The following is a 17,300-nucleotide window of genomic DNA, read 5'->3' on the forward strand; positions in this document are numbered from 1 at the left end:
CTAATATGTAAACATGAATTAGAAATCACAGTGTGATTTACCTCTGTGGGGGGTAGGAATGGGGAGCCTGTAATATTTAGTTTCCTTAAAAAAACTAAATCTTTTAAAAGATGGCTATCAATACCAATTATGACAGAACAAAGTTTTAATTTTGAGTGACAGAAATATGTGTTTCTTGTTTTATTCTTTGTGTTTTTCTCTATTTCAAACAGTTCTAGAAATTTAAATGAAAGTAAAGAACAAATATCCAGCCAAGGGTCTCCAGACAGATCCTTTTACTTTCTATCTAAAGATCAAGTAAATGCTACACAGTCAGCCTTGGTATTGTTAGTAAGCATTCCATTAAAAAGTAAAAATTTGTGTTAGAGATTTTAAAACAGTGAGAAACTCTGGTTGTGACCTCGGATTTCATACCTCAGATGCAACATGTTAGAAACATTGTCCAAAGAAAAAAAAAAGGAAGTTTAACTGATTAAAGTGTGACTCCTTACACACACCCATTCACCCCTCCCTAGCCCCTCATTACTCCAAATTCCTGCTAGCATATTTTGTAGGGGTGGTACGGAGCCTTGACTCAAGACACACTTTTTTACTCTATAGGCGGAGCTTGTGAACAACCACCCTCTTTAAAAACGGAGCCTCCACACCTACCTGATCATTTCTGTTCCAGCATACTGCCCAGCAAAGAAGTAGTTAGCCAAAATGATGCCTGGAGGCTTAAGTGAAGTCAAACCTGCTACTCAAGAAATCCAGGAGATTGCTAATGAGGTACGTTGATACATCCATGAAAAGGTTTGATCCAAAATCTTGTTTTCTCGGTTGGCCCCATGGCAAGGATACAGATAAGTGTGAAAACTGAAATGTTAGGAAGTAGCATTTGTGTTCAGGCTTCCTTACAGCTAAAAGTCTCTTAGGTGAAATCTCTAGTAATCCCAACTGTGAGCGTGCTCGGAGTAAGTCAAGTCGCTTCTCTGAGCTCCAGTTTCCCCATCTCTAAAATTTTTACAAAGGATGAGTCTAGGATTGCTAATTCAGTTTCTGGTGAAATGTTTTTAATCTCACCGAGTGGAGCCAATGTGTAATTAAAGTCTAAGGCTGTTAACAATTCTATGAACTGGACTTCCCTGTACTTCAAAGAATTTTTAAAAATATATTTAATGAAAAACAATATTGTTAAGGTAATCCATTTACAAACTTCCTGCAAATTTGACTAAATCAACAATATTTAGGCTTTTAGTAGTTCTAGAAGGATTAAACTACTAGAGAAGTAGCACAGTTCATGGTTTCTTTCAAAATTGATTATGTTGGAAATAGAACTTAGTCTTTAGCAAGGTGATACATTTTTAAGTGTTGTTTGGTTAGCTACTACCAATGTAACAAGTTTATTGTATTGCATATTTTCTGAGAAGAAAAAATATGGTCTATGAATTACTATTTCAGGTTTGTAATTTTTTGCCTTATTTTGGGGTATCGCTTCTTAATTCTTTCTCTCTTTAACTTGATTCTATGACACTGGCAAACAATATAGCTTCTTGGGATTTTCTGTATCAACACCGGAAACTTCTCTAAGAGATTATATTCTAGAACTCAACCAGTCATACATTGAAACTATTTTCAAAATACAAATAACTCAGAATTCTTATTTCATGGAGAAGATAATATTAAGTTTTTAATATCTTCATTTGAATCCCTATATTAGGTCAGTGCTCTCAATCATGAGAACACTGCATGAATCACCTGGGGATCTTGTTAAAATGCAGATTTTAATTCAGTAGATCTGGGGTGGGCCTGAAAGTCTGTGTTTCTAACCATCTCCCAGATGATACCCATGCTGTCTATGATTTCACTTATCTACAGGACCAGAGATTCATAATGTCCAAGGGACCTGTGGGAGATGTATTTTCTAAAGTCAGAGTACTGCCAAAAAAAAAAAAAAAAAAAACCAAAAAAATTCTCAATTGCATCTATAAAATGAAGATAACACCTATTGCCCTGCTAATCTCAAAACTGTAGGGACTAAGTGAGATCATAAAAATGCCTCTAAAATGAGAAAGAAATATGCACAGGTAGGTGTCACAGATGTTTTCTTCAAATTTTTGCCTAAAATCATCTCTGACCCTGGAAAATCCCCTTGAGACGTTGCAGGGACCAGAGCTGTAAATGGATGGGGAGTAAGAGAAATTTGAAATGTAGCTAATGCTGGAAATTTTAATTATTTTTTAAAGTCTATGTTGGTTAGCAAGAATAATTATCTTTTTTTAAATAGGAAACTGTCAGAAGGCCTTTTGTTGTTAATAATATCCCACTGTGAGTTATTTCTGAAATTACAAAATTAATGTGAAAGTGTGTTTCTTGCTGCTTACCCCAGTCTCCAACCCTGACAGAGAAGTAGAATAAGAAAGATAAGTACTGGGTCTCCCCAGTGGCGCAGCGGTTGAGCGCTGGGTTGCGAAGCTGCCCCACAGCCTCTGCAGCGCCAGTTCAATCCCAGGCCGCTGGGTGAGGGTCCCACATGGCGCGCAGACCTCTCCTGCCGCCCGCTGCTCCCCTCAGCAGTGTACCTCGGTCCTTCTGCCTGCTCTGCTCCCCGCTCTGGCTCTGGTGAATTCTCTCACCCTCTTGCGCTTCTGACTGTACCCAGGGCTTGTATAAATAAATAAATAAATCTTTAATAAAAAAAAAGCATTTAAAAAAAATAAGAAAGATAAGCACTAATAGTAGCTACCTCAGTTCCTAAGGACCGTGGAGGAGAGGAAAATTCAAGAAAAATAACTGTAGATTCAATAAAATTGACACCAAAATAAAAAAGGAATGTCAGCTAAGGTCAGAAAGAGAAGACATAGATGGACATTCAAAGCTTAATTGAAATAAATCAGATACTGGGCCTCCCCAGTGGCGCAGCGGTTGAGCGCTGGGTTGCAAAGCTGCCCGCAGCCTCTGCAGCGCCGGTTCGATCCCCGGCTGCTCCCCGGCCACCGGAGGAGGGTCCCACATGGCGCGCAGACCTCTCCTGCCGCCCACTGCTCCCCTCAGCAGTGTACTTCGGTCCTTCTGCCTGCTCTGCTCCCCGCTCTGGCTCTGGTGAATTCTCTCACCCTCCCGCGCTTCTGACTGTACCCAGTGCTTGTATAAATAAATAAATATTAAAAAAAAAAAAAAAAGAAAGAAAGAAATCAGATACTTTGCCATTTTAAAAGCCTGCCCTCTAATCAACCTCTCATTGATCTTCAAAACCTCTGGGCCAGGGAGGGAAGGGTTGTGCTTATTTTTCAAATGATGACACTGAGATTCAAGATTTGAACCATCTGCATAAGAAGCTAGTCTGTCTCCAGATTTTTGACCACCTGCCTGGCTTTTCTACCACACAACAGCAAGAACATGGAAAAGTCTGTGGGTAGAGACTTGGAGTTGAAAGTGTCGTATAAATTTGCCTACTCTGGGCCTCCCTGGTGGCACAAGGGATTAAGCGCCGCACTATGAAGTAGTCCACAGCCTTTGCAGCACAAGTTCAATCCCCAGCCAGCCAGGGAGCAACCCATAAGGTGAGACAGACCTCTCCTGACTCGCCCGTTGTTCCCCTCAGCAGTGTATTTCAGTCAGTCTGCCTGTTCTGTTCCCCACTCTTGTCTCTGTTGAATCCCCTCACCCTCTACATCTCTGGCCTGTGCCCCAGCTCTTGTATGCATAAATAGATAAATCTTTGGAAAAAAAAATTGCCTACTCTATGCAAGCAGCCAGCCTCAGATTTAAATCCACATGGTAAATAAGTATCAATGAATCAAGGTTAGGTGCATTTCTTGAATATCTCCAGCATTGTGTTAAGTGTCATAGAAGACACGTAAGGACAGGGCCTTTGATCTTGAGGAGTTTACAGTCCATTTAGAGAAGTCAAGATATCTAGAATATACCATACAACAGTCTGCAATTAAGTACTTTTTCATAATCATAAGTTTTGAATCTGCAAGGACTTTAGAGATTGTTATACCTCCTTTCAGGTAAATAATAACCGGCTGATAGCTCAGCTTCTTAGGTATTAAATTACCAATTATGATTTATCTGTCCTCTCTAACAGGAGACAGCCTTAGGGGACAATTCCCAACTAAGTGTTGGACATAGAGGAACAGTCAGTTTTAGAGACACTTTAACAATAATTATACCATTTATTACCCACAAACAACCCCAACAGGCAGGTATTACTGCCTGTTTATAGGTAGAGGAGATTTAATCCACACCTCCAAGATTACAGAATTAGTTAAGTCCCTTGCAAGGACCAGGCAATGGGTAGGTGTTGATAATCACATCCCCAGGATGATTGGAGAAGGTCCGAGGAATAGCCTCCACTGCCTGTCATTTACTCTATGATTTTTTTTTAATGTATTAAAAATTCGTTCTTTTTTAAAAAAAAATTAGAGCTTAAGTGTCTTTGGAGGAGCTGAAATGTATCAGTTTTCGCTGTCCTTTTCAGAGAGGTTCTTAGTGGAATGCCAACTGAAGGAAGAATTCAGTTAAGGAAGGAAGGGAAGGTTATCATGTAGAAGAGGAGAAAATATCAAGATAAATAGCTGCAGGTACAAGAAAATTGACATCAAAATAAAAAATGAATGTCAGAAAGAGAAGATATTAAAGATGAACATTAAGGGCCTCCCCCGGTGGCGCAGTGGTTGAGCGTTGGTCTGCGAAGCTGCCTGCAGCCTCTGCAGCTCCGGTTTGATCCCCGGCCGCTGGCGAGGGTCCCACATGGCGCGCAGACCTCTCCTGCCTCCCGCTGCTCCCCTCAGCAGTGTATTTCGTCAGTCTGCCTGTTTCTCTTCCCCACTCTGGCTCTGGTGAATTCTCTCACCCTCCCTCACTCTGACTGTACCCAGTGCTTGTATAAATGAATAAATAAATCTTTAAAACAAAAAAAAGAAATATCGGTACAAAGTTTAAAAAAAATGAACATTAAAAGCTTTATACTAATTGAAATAAATCAGAGGAAGACAAATGCTATATTAGCTCACTCATACGTAAAATCTAATTTTAAAAAACTCAGAAAAGAGATCAGACTTGAAGACACCTGATTAAAAGGTAAAAGCTTCCAGCTATACAATAAATAAATACTATGGATGGAACACAGCATCATAACTAAAGCTAACACTGCTGCCTGGTATTTAGAAAAGTACTTAAGAGAATAGATCCAGGGCCTCCCTGGTGGCACAAGGGGTTAAGTCTCAGCACTATGAAGCTATCCCCAGCCACTGCAGCAGGAGTTCATTCCCCAGAGAGAGAGGGGACCCACATGGCACAGCAGACCTCTCCTGTCTCTCCCACTGCACCCCTCAGCAGTTTATTTCAGTTGATCTGCCTGTTTTGTTCCCCACTCTGTCTCTGGTGAATCTTCTCACCTCCTGCACCTCTAGCCTATACCCCAGTTCTTGTATGCATAAATAAATAAATCTTTAAAAGAGAGAGAGAGAGAGAGAGAGAGAAGATCCAAAAAGTTCTTGTCAAAAAGAATATTTTTTTTTGCCCTTTCTTTTTATTGCATCTATATGAGATCGTGGATGAAGACGTATCTATATGAGATAATTAACTTACTGTTGTAATCCTATCACAGCACATGTAAGTCAAGCCCTTGTGCTGTGTACCCAAACTTCAACAGTGATATATGTCATTATCTCAATAAAACTGGGAAAAAGGAGATGGGGAAAAATTACGATGTAGATCCTTCTAATAAAACCATCAAATGTAGTTTTAACTAAAGTGAAAAATATATAAATATTAACAGAAGAAAGTCAAAGGGCTTGGATTTAAGACTTGAACCTTTTTTAAGTCAGAAGAGAAAAATCTCTTCATTTGGAAGAAAGCCACACAGAACAGTGTTTGTGGTGTCACATAACACAGGGTGAAATGACACTGAGGTCCAGAGTACCAGGAAGAAACCCCCTCTTCTAAGATTCTTTCTATCAGTTGAGAGTCATTGCAATATTCCTTTTCTACCTTCTTATCTGTTTTGGGGAACCAATGCTGGTCTCTTCATTCAGAAAATATTATATGCACAGTACTGTGTGAATTGCTGTGGGGGAGAAGGTCATAAAAAATAGTCCTTGCCCCCCAAGGAAATTAACAGAACAGATTGGATATAAGAGATACACGCAGGGAAGTAAGGAGCCATACGTGATCCCCAAAAGCCATAATATATGTAAATAAAGACCAATGGCTATCTACTAGCAAAAGCCTAGCAATTATTACTGCTGATCCACTATCTTATATGTAAAAAAAAAATTGAATGAGAATTCTTAGTATGTTTATGTGTATCAAAGAAATGCTATTGCAGTAATTATTTTCAGAAACAAGTGCTATTATTACACATGCACAAGTACAGCCACACACACACCTATGCAATGTCCCTAAGTCATGAACCTGATTGCTGAATACCATTCCTGTCATACCCACAGATCATGACTTTGGTCTCCCAGGACACCACATAAACGCCCCATCTGCATACCATCCTGGCCACACCCTGGAGCTCAGCATGTCATGGTTCTCACTCACTCACAAATTTGTTGTTCTCCTCCTCACCGCAGCCTCCTCATCACTCACCTCTCCCACTCCCACAGCCAGAGAACCTGCCATTCAACAACACCAGAATCCTCCAGGCACTCACCCTCCCATTTTCATGGGAACAAGTCTGGGCCCACTCAATCCCTCTCACAGCCTGGACCCCAGGAAGGTGGTTTCACACTCTCCTCCACCCCAGAAAGCCATGACCCCATGAGCTTTTGGCAATACAATCCTCAATTAAAGGTCACTCCCACCACTGCCATTTCCTGCTCAGCTTCTGCCCTGTGTTCGCAGAACTGAGCCCAAGGAAGGTGCAGAACCACAGAGAGCTCCCCCATCACAAGTCTATGGATTCACACATGCCGTAGAACAATCCCAGCAGGGCCCTGGGAATGCTGAGCTCCCTTTCAGCTGCCCTGCAGCCTCCCTCTAGAACCCCCACAGAGGTGGCTCTAGAAGTCTCTTCTCCTGTTTCCTGCTCCTTCCATCCCATGGTCCCTCCAGCAGGTGTCTCCAGGCCTTCTCTTAGCAGACTGAGTTCACCTGGGTGAGAATACCCCGATTTACTTCTCCCCTCCTGGAGTTCATTCCTCCCTCCAGCCTGACTCTGTGCTTTTTTCAGCCAACCCTTCCTCTCGTGCTGGGTGGCATTATTCATTGCATACCAGGCACCATGGCCCAGACTTCTCCCTTCCCTCAAAACATTGTTAGATGGTAAATGTCAACTAGTCAACTCTCATCAGCCCTACTGTATTTTCAAGCTATTGCCCAAACCCACCTTCATCACTCTGTAAAACTTCTCCAAATATGGTCTATCCGTGTTGCCACCAGCTTCTCAATCCATTTTTTCCTAAATCAGGCACAGCCCAAGTGTTTGCATAGAATGATTATAGGTAGAAGTGCCTGGGTGTTGGGAGCAGCATGAAGTCACAGGTCCCAGAGAAGTGACTCCACCAAGATGATTTGTTTCTGTGGCAATGACAAAATCTCAGTCTTGGATTTCACCAGCAGCTCCTCCTTGGTAGCATCTTTCCACTGGCTGTGGCCCAAGCAGCAACTCCACACTGTTCCTTCAGCACCTCTGCTGCCACCACGCATGGCAGACTGAGGAAGGTGAACACCACCTATGCCAGCTGATGTCTGCCTGTTTACTACCAGCCAGACCACCACTCCCAGCCACCTTCGCCCTCCTAGCATCCATCCTGGGGGGGTTTTCAGCACCAGGCTGCCTTCTGACCACCTCCTTTCTACTCTGTCCCTTTTCCTGCTCTTCAGCTTAGATCTCACACCCTAGGGTCATGGCATCTATACAGCAGCAGAACAATACAAATCTGTCTTACTGGAAAGCAGGAGTAAGGCTATAGGTAAGAAGTACAGTGAGCCTGAGACCAGGACACACCATCTGACAAGGGCCGGTGCATGTCTGCAAACAAAGTAAGTCATTGGAAATCAACTCTGTCCCAGAAAATTCTGGACTTGTGGACAGCACAGCTACAACAGAAAGGTTATAGACTTGGATCTATTTTCAGGACAGAGAGAAATAAGAACTTCTGATACGTGCTTAAAAGAAAACATGACCAGGACCTCCCCGGTGGCTCAGCGGTTGAGCGCTGGGTTGCGAAGCTGCCTGCAGCCTCTGAGGCGCCGGTTCGATCCCCGGCTGCTCCCCAGCCACCAGAGGAGGGTCCCAACATGGCGCGCAGACCTCTCCTGCCGCCCGCTGCTCCCCTCAGCAGTGTACTTCGGTCCTTCTGCCTGTTCTGCTCCCCGCTCTGGCTCTGGTGAATTCTCTCACCCTCCCGTGCTTCTGACTGTACCCAGTGCATGTATAAACAAAAAAAAAAAAAAAAGAAAACATGACCAAAAGACAGGAAATCTGAAAAATAACAGATAAATCAGATGCTTAAGTTGTCAGGCAAGAGATTTTAAACTTTAAATAAATAGATCAGCTTTAATTTGTCATCTTCTCATAACCTCAAGATCCTGATTTGTCAAATGAGGTTTATATTGATAATTTGGGTTTAGTGTTGACTCAACCCTCTTCAACTCAGCTCCTACTTAGACTAATAAGTCAATGTTGGCATGAAAGGGTTAGACCAGGGGGCGCAAAAAGACAGCAACCCCTTTCCTGATTCAGCCTCTCTCTGCAGCCTTATCCACTTTTCTCCTCTCTCCTGTACCTGCCTCTTCCTCTCTCTTTCTTTCTTTTTTTCCTCACTATTTGTCTTCTCCCTGTCTCCACTTTGGAGCTTCGTTTTCCATCTCAAGGAAGCAATCACATGCTTCCCATTATTCTGAGTCTAGAAGAGAAATGGTTGGTAGTTCAGGAATGGCAAGTTAAGTGTTTGCCACTCACTGGTGAGAACTGAAAGAATCTGCCAATATCTATATCTTTGAAAACAGTTCTGGTCCCCAAGCTGAGGCACCAATAGCAAAGGATTCAAAATACCTGCCTACTGATGCGAAAGGATGGGGAGGCCTCGGAAGAACCCTTGATGCGCTGGAAGATCCGGCCAGGGACATTGTAAGCACAGCAAGTGCTTGAGCAAAGGGCAGGGAGACAACTTCCCAATAAGCAAAGTTGATTAAAAAAAACCCACACATTAATTTCCTTTTCCCTCTGCATGATAGGAAAGGATTGGGAGGAAAGGGCACCAATCTATAAATATAAAGACAACAGGAGAGTGGCAAATACCACCTCAGAGATATAACCAGATGTTGCAAGATGGAAAACAGGTGAACAATGGAAGGCGACTGAACATCTGGAGAGTGCCTCAACTCCAGGGGGAATGTCTGGGTCAGAGCAGGCAGGTTCATGCTCAGAACTCCGAGATTGTTCCAGCACTAGCCACACAAGAGCTCACCAAATTGAGAGTGAGGATGGGGCTAGAAGCAGGGGTTCGTGGGAGATCCGTGTGAGGAGCAGTGTGACTTCCCCTGCGTCCTTTTCTCTCAACTTCACCACCCTGGAAGGCAAAGTACTGTGTACCCTCATCTCTGCAGAAGACTGGAGCTGTGTTCTTTGCAGAAATTCAGTCCACTCTTGCTGAGTGGACGCAGGCAGATCAGGCCCAGAAGAGTGCAGCAAAGAGGGACTTAGAGGGGATGCTAGTGGATTAAGTAGAAATTTACATATTGAATTTGACTTTCCTTTCTCACACTTGGTTCAGCAATGATGGCATCTGAGCTTATATCCCTCTGAGGTAGACAGCCTGAGGGCCTTCCAAAGATGGTCATATCTTACTCCCTGAATGTCCTAAATATATGTTACCTCATCTCTTCTGATAATGAGATAATTGCGCCTTGGGGAGGTAGAGTAACTAACAAAAGTCACACATGTAAAAGGGACTTGCAGCTGCAATCAAATGAAATCCTGAGAGAGACTATCCTATTCTTACAACTTGTAGTTTGAAATAATTTCAAAATAAATGATTTTGAAATGAAGTGGTACTTATGATTCTCTGCCCCCCCCCTTTTGTTTAATGAATCAGACATAGTAGAACTTTACTAGTCAGTGTTAACTTGTTGGCATATTACTCTATTTTCTAGGTGGCTCTGTGGCACAGTGGATATTATTATATGATCATATCAACTTGATGTAAATTCAACTTAGGCTGAATTAGAAACAAAATTGGACATTTTAGTTAACCCATTCAATCTTATTAAAGATAGGTCTTTTCCTTTCTTTGAAATGCTGAAAATAGCTAATAGAGCTCATTATCATGGAGAACTTTCAAGAATGTGATTTTCTGGATATATAAGTCACATAAATGGATTCCAACATAGCTCAGATAATTTGTCATCTCTTTTCTTAAGGTTAAACCACAGCTTGAGGAACAAACAAATGAGGCTTATGAAGAATTTGAAGCTGTAGAATACAAAACCCAAGTGGTCGCTGGAATATTTTACTACATCAAGGTTAGTGTTCAAGATGTACTTTGGCACTAAAAGATATTCTACTTGTCTCTGTGTGATGGTTTCTTGTCACCTCTCCCATGTAGTTTCTTTCTTCTTCTTGCCTTCAATCAAGATGTCTACCTAGCATGATACTGCCCAAGAGACAGACTTTCTGATTGGCAGATGATGGTATTTTTATACCATCTTTTTCTTGTGAATTTAGAAAGTTTTCCCATGTTGATTCTTTTTTTTTTTTAAGATTTATTTATTTATACAAGAACCAGGGTACAGGCCAGATGTGCGGAAGGGTGAGAGGATTCACCAGAGACAGAGCAGGGAACAGAACAGAGAGACTGAAGAAATACATTGCTGAGGGGAGCAGCGGGCGAGACAGGAGAGGTCTGCTGCGCCATGTGGGTTTCTCCCCGGCCGGCCGGGATCGTACCCACGTTGTAGAGGCTGTGGACAGCTTCACGGTGCAGCGCTCATCCGCCTGCACCACCAGGAAGTCCCTCCTATATTGATTCTTAATTTCCAGAAATTACAAAGAAAAAATACCATAATAGTTAAGAACATGTTTAGCTTGGCTGCTTCATAAAATAGAAGAAAATATCTCAATTGGCAAAAGGCCTGGGCTGACTAGAAGCTTATTTAGTCTCAAAGATTTGTGATTGTGTGTCTAGATTAAAGGAACAACATGAATCACTAAACCTTCTTTTAAACATGCGTTTGATTAATATAATTTAATATTTTCACAACTCAAATAAGTAGTTTCAACTTGTGACTCTATAAATTTGGTTTAAAGCAATGGAACACTTGAAGTATTTTTTAAATTAATTGTACCTGTATCAAAAATTAATTGAAGAAACTATGTGTGAAGAAATTGAGAAGAAACCAATCTAGTAAGTCAGCCTTGGATATTTTAGAGTCATTTCTACCCTTTTATACTGAGATGATTGTTCTGATTTAATACATAATAACAAGAGACATGTTAATGTATTTACTTAATTTTTACTAAACCATTTGACCAGAATACAGTTTGATTTATTTCTCTCACAAACAATAACTACGTAAGATATAATTTTTCTGATGTTTTCAGCAAAGAAAAAAAAATAGATAGTAAAAAACCAACCAGTTCAGTATGAGAAAATCTCCTACTGGGTTATGTAAATGGGTCATCCCAGTCCTACGAAATCCGAGCTCCTGTTATACACCAAGTCCTGCACATGAATGAGATACTGCCTTCAAAGCCTTCCTCACTTACCTATCAGGGGGTAAGTGGCAAAATGGAAGCCTTGCAGGCTTTGGTGTCAGGCAGTCTCCAGTTTGAGTCCCCGTTGGACTTGTTCTACTTGTCAAAACCTGTGTGATGCAGTTTCTTGTCTTCTCTGAAGATAATTCTCTTATCAGCATGATGTGGATAATGATAACCTACTTCTAGGGTGTTGTGTTGAATAAAGTAATTTACTGAGCACTTACAATGTGCCAGACACTGTTCTAAGAGCTGGCCACGTATTATCTTATTTAATCCTCTCAATGAATGTGTGAGAAAAGTATGATCATTTCCCTTGTGTTCCTAAAAAGATAACTGAAACTTGGGGAGGTAGGGTAGCTAAAAAAAGTCACACAGCTCAGAGAGCAGAGCCAGGACTTGAACCCAAGGAGACTTGTGCTTAGCAATTGGCTGTGACATCTTAAAAATGTAAGCGAAGACTGATGCCCTTTGCATCAAAGCACAGAATATATGCTTTTAAAGGGTTACACTGCAGAGTGTAAGAGACATAGATGTTGGAGTCTGGATTTGAATTTTGGCTCTGACACTTATTAACTGAAAGATTTATGGAAAGTACTTATCTCTGAATATGCTGCTGAACCTATAAAAGTGACATTGTTCCACCTTTCTTCAGGCTGTAAGAAGTAAATATAATCGCATACACCAGGTGCTCATCGCAGTGTCTGACTCACAGCAAACATTTGATAAACGTCATTTGTTAAAATCAGTTTTTACTACTGTGACATTTTTATAGGTCTGCAGATCCTTCATTTGATGTAGAGCCATGGGAATGACTTTTCTCTTTGTTTAATTTCCAGGTGCGAGTAGGTGATAATCGTTATGTTCACCTGAAGGTCTTCAGCGGTCTTCAGCGAGATCAGGGTGTGTCACTTTCTGGTTATCAGACTGACAAAAGCAAGGATGATGAGCTGACGGGCTTTTAAGGTCATGTTCCACAGTGGGTTGTTTGAGTCCTTCCACGGGCTCTGTGTTCACGACCCCAGCTAATAACTGTAATGAATAAATTGATTTCATCAACTATTTGTGGTCTTTTGTATTAAAGAGTAATTGCCTTTTATTTCTCAAAACCAATATTATTGCTTTAAAGTAGAAACTCCATACAAACTAATGTCAATTGGAAATCTAATAAAAAATTGGGCACATTATAACTGGCTAATATAAGATAAGTCACTGCCACAGGCCAGATCATGAGCAACCAGTGCCCTGTGGTTGCTGAGAATCCAACATTCCATTTCCACTCCCTTCTTATTTGAAAAATTAAATCAGGTATCTTACAAAATATATTTATATTTCGAAACAATGTCAAATTTACAGATAAGTTTCAAAAGTTTCAAAGTATTTTCCCTGGACATTTGAGAGTAACTTACCTATAGAGATGCCCCATCACCAAAATACTTTAGTGTCTTGTTGCATCAGGCAACACCACGCTGATAAGGAAACAGGAGTCGTGGAGCAGGCTACATAATGCAGGATGCTGCCGAAGAGCAGATCCTGGCCTTTCTTACAGATAGAAGAATTATACAGCATCAATTGAGGGGAAAGAGGACAAAGAGAAAAGAGAGGTTGTAACTAGAAAAAGTGCTCTGTCGTCTATAGCATCAGGGGTTATGAGTCGGCTCTCCAGGCACTTCTAATCTGCTTGATGACTTGGTATTGTAATTGAGATCAAGCTCTAGTTCCCAGCCCCGGTTTCATTCTTATCAACAAGGCTTTCCACTGATCAGCTTCTGGGGTCCCTTGCTATTCATCGGTCCTCGGCCCCCAGGGTGTTCCCGGCCATACCTCGTGGTGCATAGCCTTCCCAGCTTTGTGCTCTTGATTGATTTGAAAGGCACCTTGCAAGGTTGGGCTCCTATACCTAACTGACTAGGCCGTTCTGATCTTGCTTAGGATTTAGAACTGTAGGTAACAAAATGGTGGCCGAACAGGCCGCTTAGGGTTAGCGGACCTGGAGTGTCTGTTGCCGACAAGTATATTCTCCTGAATAAATGAAATACAACCAGGAAAAAAAAAAAAATTGAAACATTTGCTACCACCTAATCCTCAGAAAACATTTAATTTTCCTAATCATCCCCAAAATGTCCTTTATTGCAAAAAGAACCAGTGCAAAACCATGTATTTCATTTAGTTGCCATTTTTTTCTGTAAGAAATTTGTTGAGATATAATTTACATATACAATTCACCCAATTAAAGTATGTAATTCAGTGGTTTTTAGTATATTCAAAATGTTTGCAACCATCCAGTTTTAAAACATTTTTCCTTTCCCTCTAAAAAAAAAATCCCACACCCTGTAACTGTCAAAAGACTGAGAGAATATACACTTTTGCCTTGCAAAGTTGAGGGACTCAACCCCAGCTGTCTGTCAGGCACTCCCAGAATTTGCTGCCAGACTATATTTTTGTTCATTTACCTTTCCAGTTTTTTTGTGAAATACTTCGCACACATCACTATAAATTTAAGGTACCCACTTGAAGGTTTGATTACCATATATTGTGAAATGATCACCATAGGTTCAACTAACAGCCATCATCTCACACAGAATTTTAAAAAGAAAACAAAATTTTCCCCATATATGAGCACCCTAAGGATTTTCTCTCTTAACCAATTTCTGATATATCATACCACTTGAAGACATAGTTATGATGTATTCAAGTAAGTATTTCTCTTATATTTTTTACCACCTTCCTTCATTTCCTCCTTACCTCTGCCTTTTTTTTTTTTTTTTAAAGATTTATTTATTTATTTATACAAGCACTGGGTACAGTCAGAAGCACGGGAGGGTGAGAGAATTCACCGGAGCCAGAGCGGGGAACAGAACAGGCAGACTGAAGAAGAAATACACTGCTGAGGGTGCTACAGGGCAGGGAGAGGGGCAGCCCAAACCCCGCAAACCTGCCTATTGTAAATGGGTTCTGCCATCCGCCGCATCAACACAAATCATACGAGACTTGAATGGGAAGGAACTTTAATACAACTAGGAAACAATACAGGAAAGGCAAAGAATCTAGTTTCTAAATGAAGCACCCAAAGTTACCCGTGCCCTCGTGGGTAAAAGTCCATCCAAATGGGATCGGCCCAGAGCAAGGCCCCAAAGCCTGCCACAAGTCTAAAGCATCTTCCAGCAGGGACCCACAGAAAAGGGTCAGAAACAACCAGACAAGCCCGGAAGGAAAAGAGCAAAATCAACATCAAGATAAAAGCTGCCATGGTCACCTCCCCACGGGTCTCACCCACATCTGTGTCACCCAGTCCACGACCAAAAGGCAAGCGCGGTTTCTCCACGTATCTCTAGGCTCCATGTGCCTCCTCCAGGTCTCCTTCTGGCTCCATCCTGCTTCCTTCCTTCCTCAGTCTCCGCTTCAGCTTCTTCTCTATCTGCTCAGCTCCACCCTCCTTTGGGTGGGACAGGAAACCTGGAATCTCCCCCTTTCCTGGGAACCACCCTGTTACAAGCGGAGCAGAGGGCACGGCAGGAGAGGTCTGTCACGCCATGTAGGACCCTCGCCAAGGGCCAGGGATCGAACCGGTGCTGCAGAGGCTGTGGGCAGCTTCGCAGCTCAGCGCTCAACCTCTGTGCCACCAGGGAAGGCCCACCTCTGCCTCTTATAATGGCAAGTCTGATCTCTTTGCTTTTGTTTTTGGGATTATTTCTTTTTTAGATTTCACATGCAAGTGAGATCATAAATAGTTGTATGTCTGACTTATTTCACTTATTTATGCTTATTTCACCTAGCATAAAGCCCTCAAATTCCATCCAGGTTGTCACAAATAGTAGTTTCCTCCATTTCAATGTGCATGTATGCTGTCACTTTATCTATTTATCCGTTAATAAGAACTTAAATTATTTGCAAGGTGTTCTGCAACCAACCCAGGCCAGGTAGGTGCATCGTCGGTTCAGGCAGCTTGAAAGAGAACCTTGGAGCCCTTGGCATCATCCCCACAGGTTAGGGGGACAAGCCAGCTGGGAGACAGCAATTTGGGACCTCTGGGAACCTCTATATACTTTTTCCTCTTGTAGCCATTCTCCCACGCACTTCACCCCTTTCCACCGCACTCTGTCAAACAGCCCTCTGCCGCCCCCCCTTAAATGCTCAGAATCTTGGCTCAGCTGTGCGCACCTATCTCCCTACACTACGCTTAAGATCTTTGGAACAGATAGCTTTACCTATTTGGTTTAGTAATGTATTTGTAGTGGCTAATAGATCCTAGAATGTGAACAGCAATCAATTATTAGAAGAATTTGCAAAAGGATTATTATTGACATTTCTTGTGAGACAATCTTCTGTACTGCTGAGGAAGGGTCAAAGTAATCTCTGCGCTTTTACACATTCTCTTTCCTCCCTTATCAACATCTTGCTGACCCTTCAAACACCAAAATCAATTGTTGTAAAGCAGCAATAACATGGAAGACTGTTTCAGCAGGCAAATCAACTCTCAAGAGCAACACACAATCTGTTTCTTCACATTTGAGGCTTTAAATACCATTCATCACAAATATTCAGTCACTTCACTGTGCCATAACTGCACATTTTTAATGTTATATTGGAATGAAAAGGCATTCTACGAACATAATTGGATGTTAGGCAGTATTTTTAGCAGAACTGAAGTGCTATAAAGGCTATTAGGAGTCCTTTCTAAGGATTGTTTTTGAATTCTCTACTGAGCATCCAGATCTTTGCTAAGTCCTGTTTTATTTTGTCATGTACCCTTTCAATTCACTCCTCCATCCAATTATTATTCAACTTTCTGCCAGTTAATATTGGTATCTAAGTCCTATAGAAAATTTCACTGCTGGTTTTAAGTTTCCTCTTGATGAGACTAGATTACAATCTCCACAAAAGGTTTTGTTTCCAGTAACTGGAATAGTATGACTCCCAGTTAGGTGCTCAAAAGTTTTGTTTGTACCATTTATTGCTGACGTAATCTGACGAGGGGCATCATACTCACAAGGCCAACCCTTAATACAGGTGGTCATTCTTATCGGTGGCTTCTAAAGGGGGGCAGAATGCTAAAATGGCTAGCCAAGATATCCCACCCTATCACTCAAGACTGAATGAGACACTCCATCAGTGATATTACATTTCTTAGCAAAAGGATCTGAAGATATAATCAACTGTAATCAGCTGATTCTGAGTTAGTCAAAAGGAGTATTATTGTGTTCACCCTAATCTAATTATATAAAACTTTTGAAAGCAGTTCATCTGACTTATCACAGAAAACAAAGTAAGGTTCCAAGAATTGGAAGGATTCCAGACTGTTGTTAGCTTGAAGAGGGATGGGGGGGGGGGCAAGTCAAAAAATATGGGTGGCTTCCAGCAGCAGAGTAGCCCAGAAAAAAATGGGGACTTCAGTCTTACAGCCCCAAGGAATTCTGCCAACTGAATGAGTTTAGAAGCAGATTCCTCCCAGTCAAGAGACTACTGGACTGACTTGATTTCAGCCTGTTGATAGCCTAAGCAGAGAACCCAGTCAAGTTTGCCTGAACATCTGATCTATGGGACTATAATAAAGAGGTATGATTTTAAGCTGCTAAATTGCAGTAATAAATTAAGCGCAACAGTAATC

General features: G+C 41.6%; 1 protein-coding gene across 1 annotated transcript; it reads left to right on the forward strand.

Moving 5' to 3' along the window:
* Window positions 1–702: 702 nt before the first annotated feature.
* CSTA (cystatin A) lies at window positions 703–12,657 on the forward strand (the record flags this gene model as incomplete). The annotated part of the gene is made up of 3 exons (XM_084232339.1): window positions 703–768; window positions 10,360–10,461; window positions 12,532–12,657. The coding sequence occupies 3 exons, from the start codon at window positions 703–705 to the stop codon at window positions 12,655–12,657; spliced, it is 294 nt and encodes a 97-aa protein (XP_084088465.1).
* Window positions 12,658–17,300: the final 4,643 nt, after the last annotated feature.

The sequence above is a fragment of the Talpa europaea genome (genome assembly GCF_964194135.1).
Source record: "Talpa europaea genome assembly, chromosome: 4".
NCBI lineage: Eukaryota > Metazoa > Chordata > Mammalia > Eulipotyphla > Talpidae > Talpa > Talpa europaea.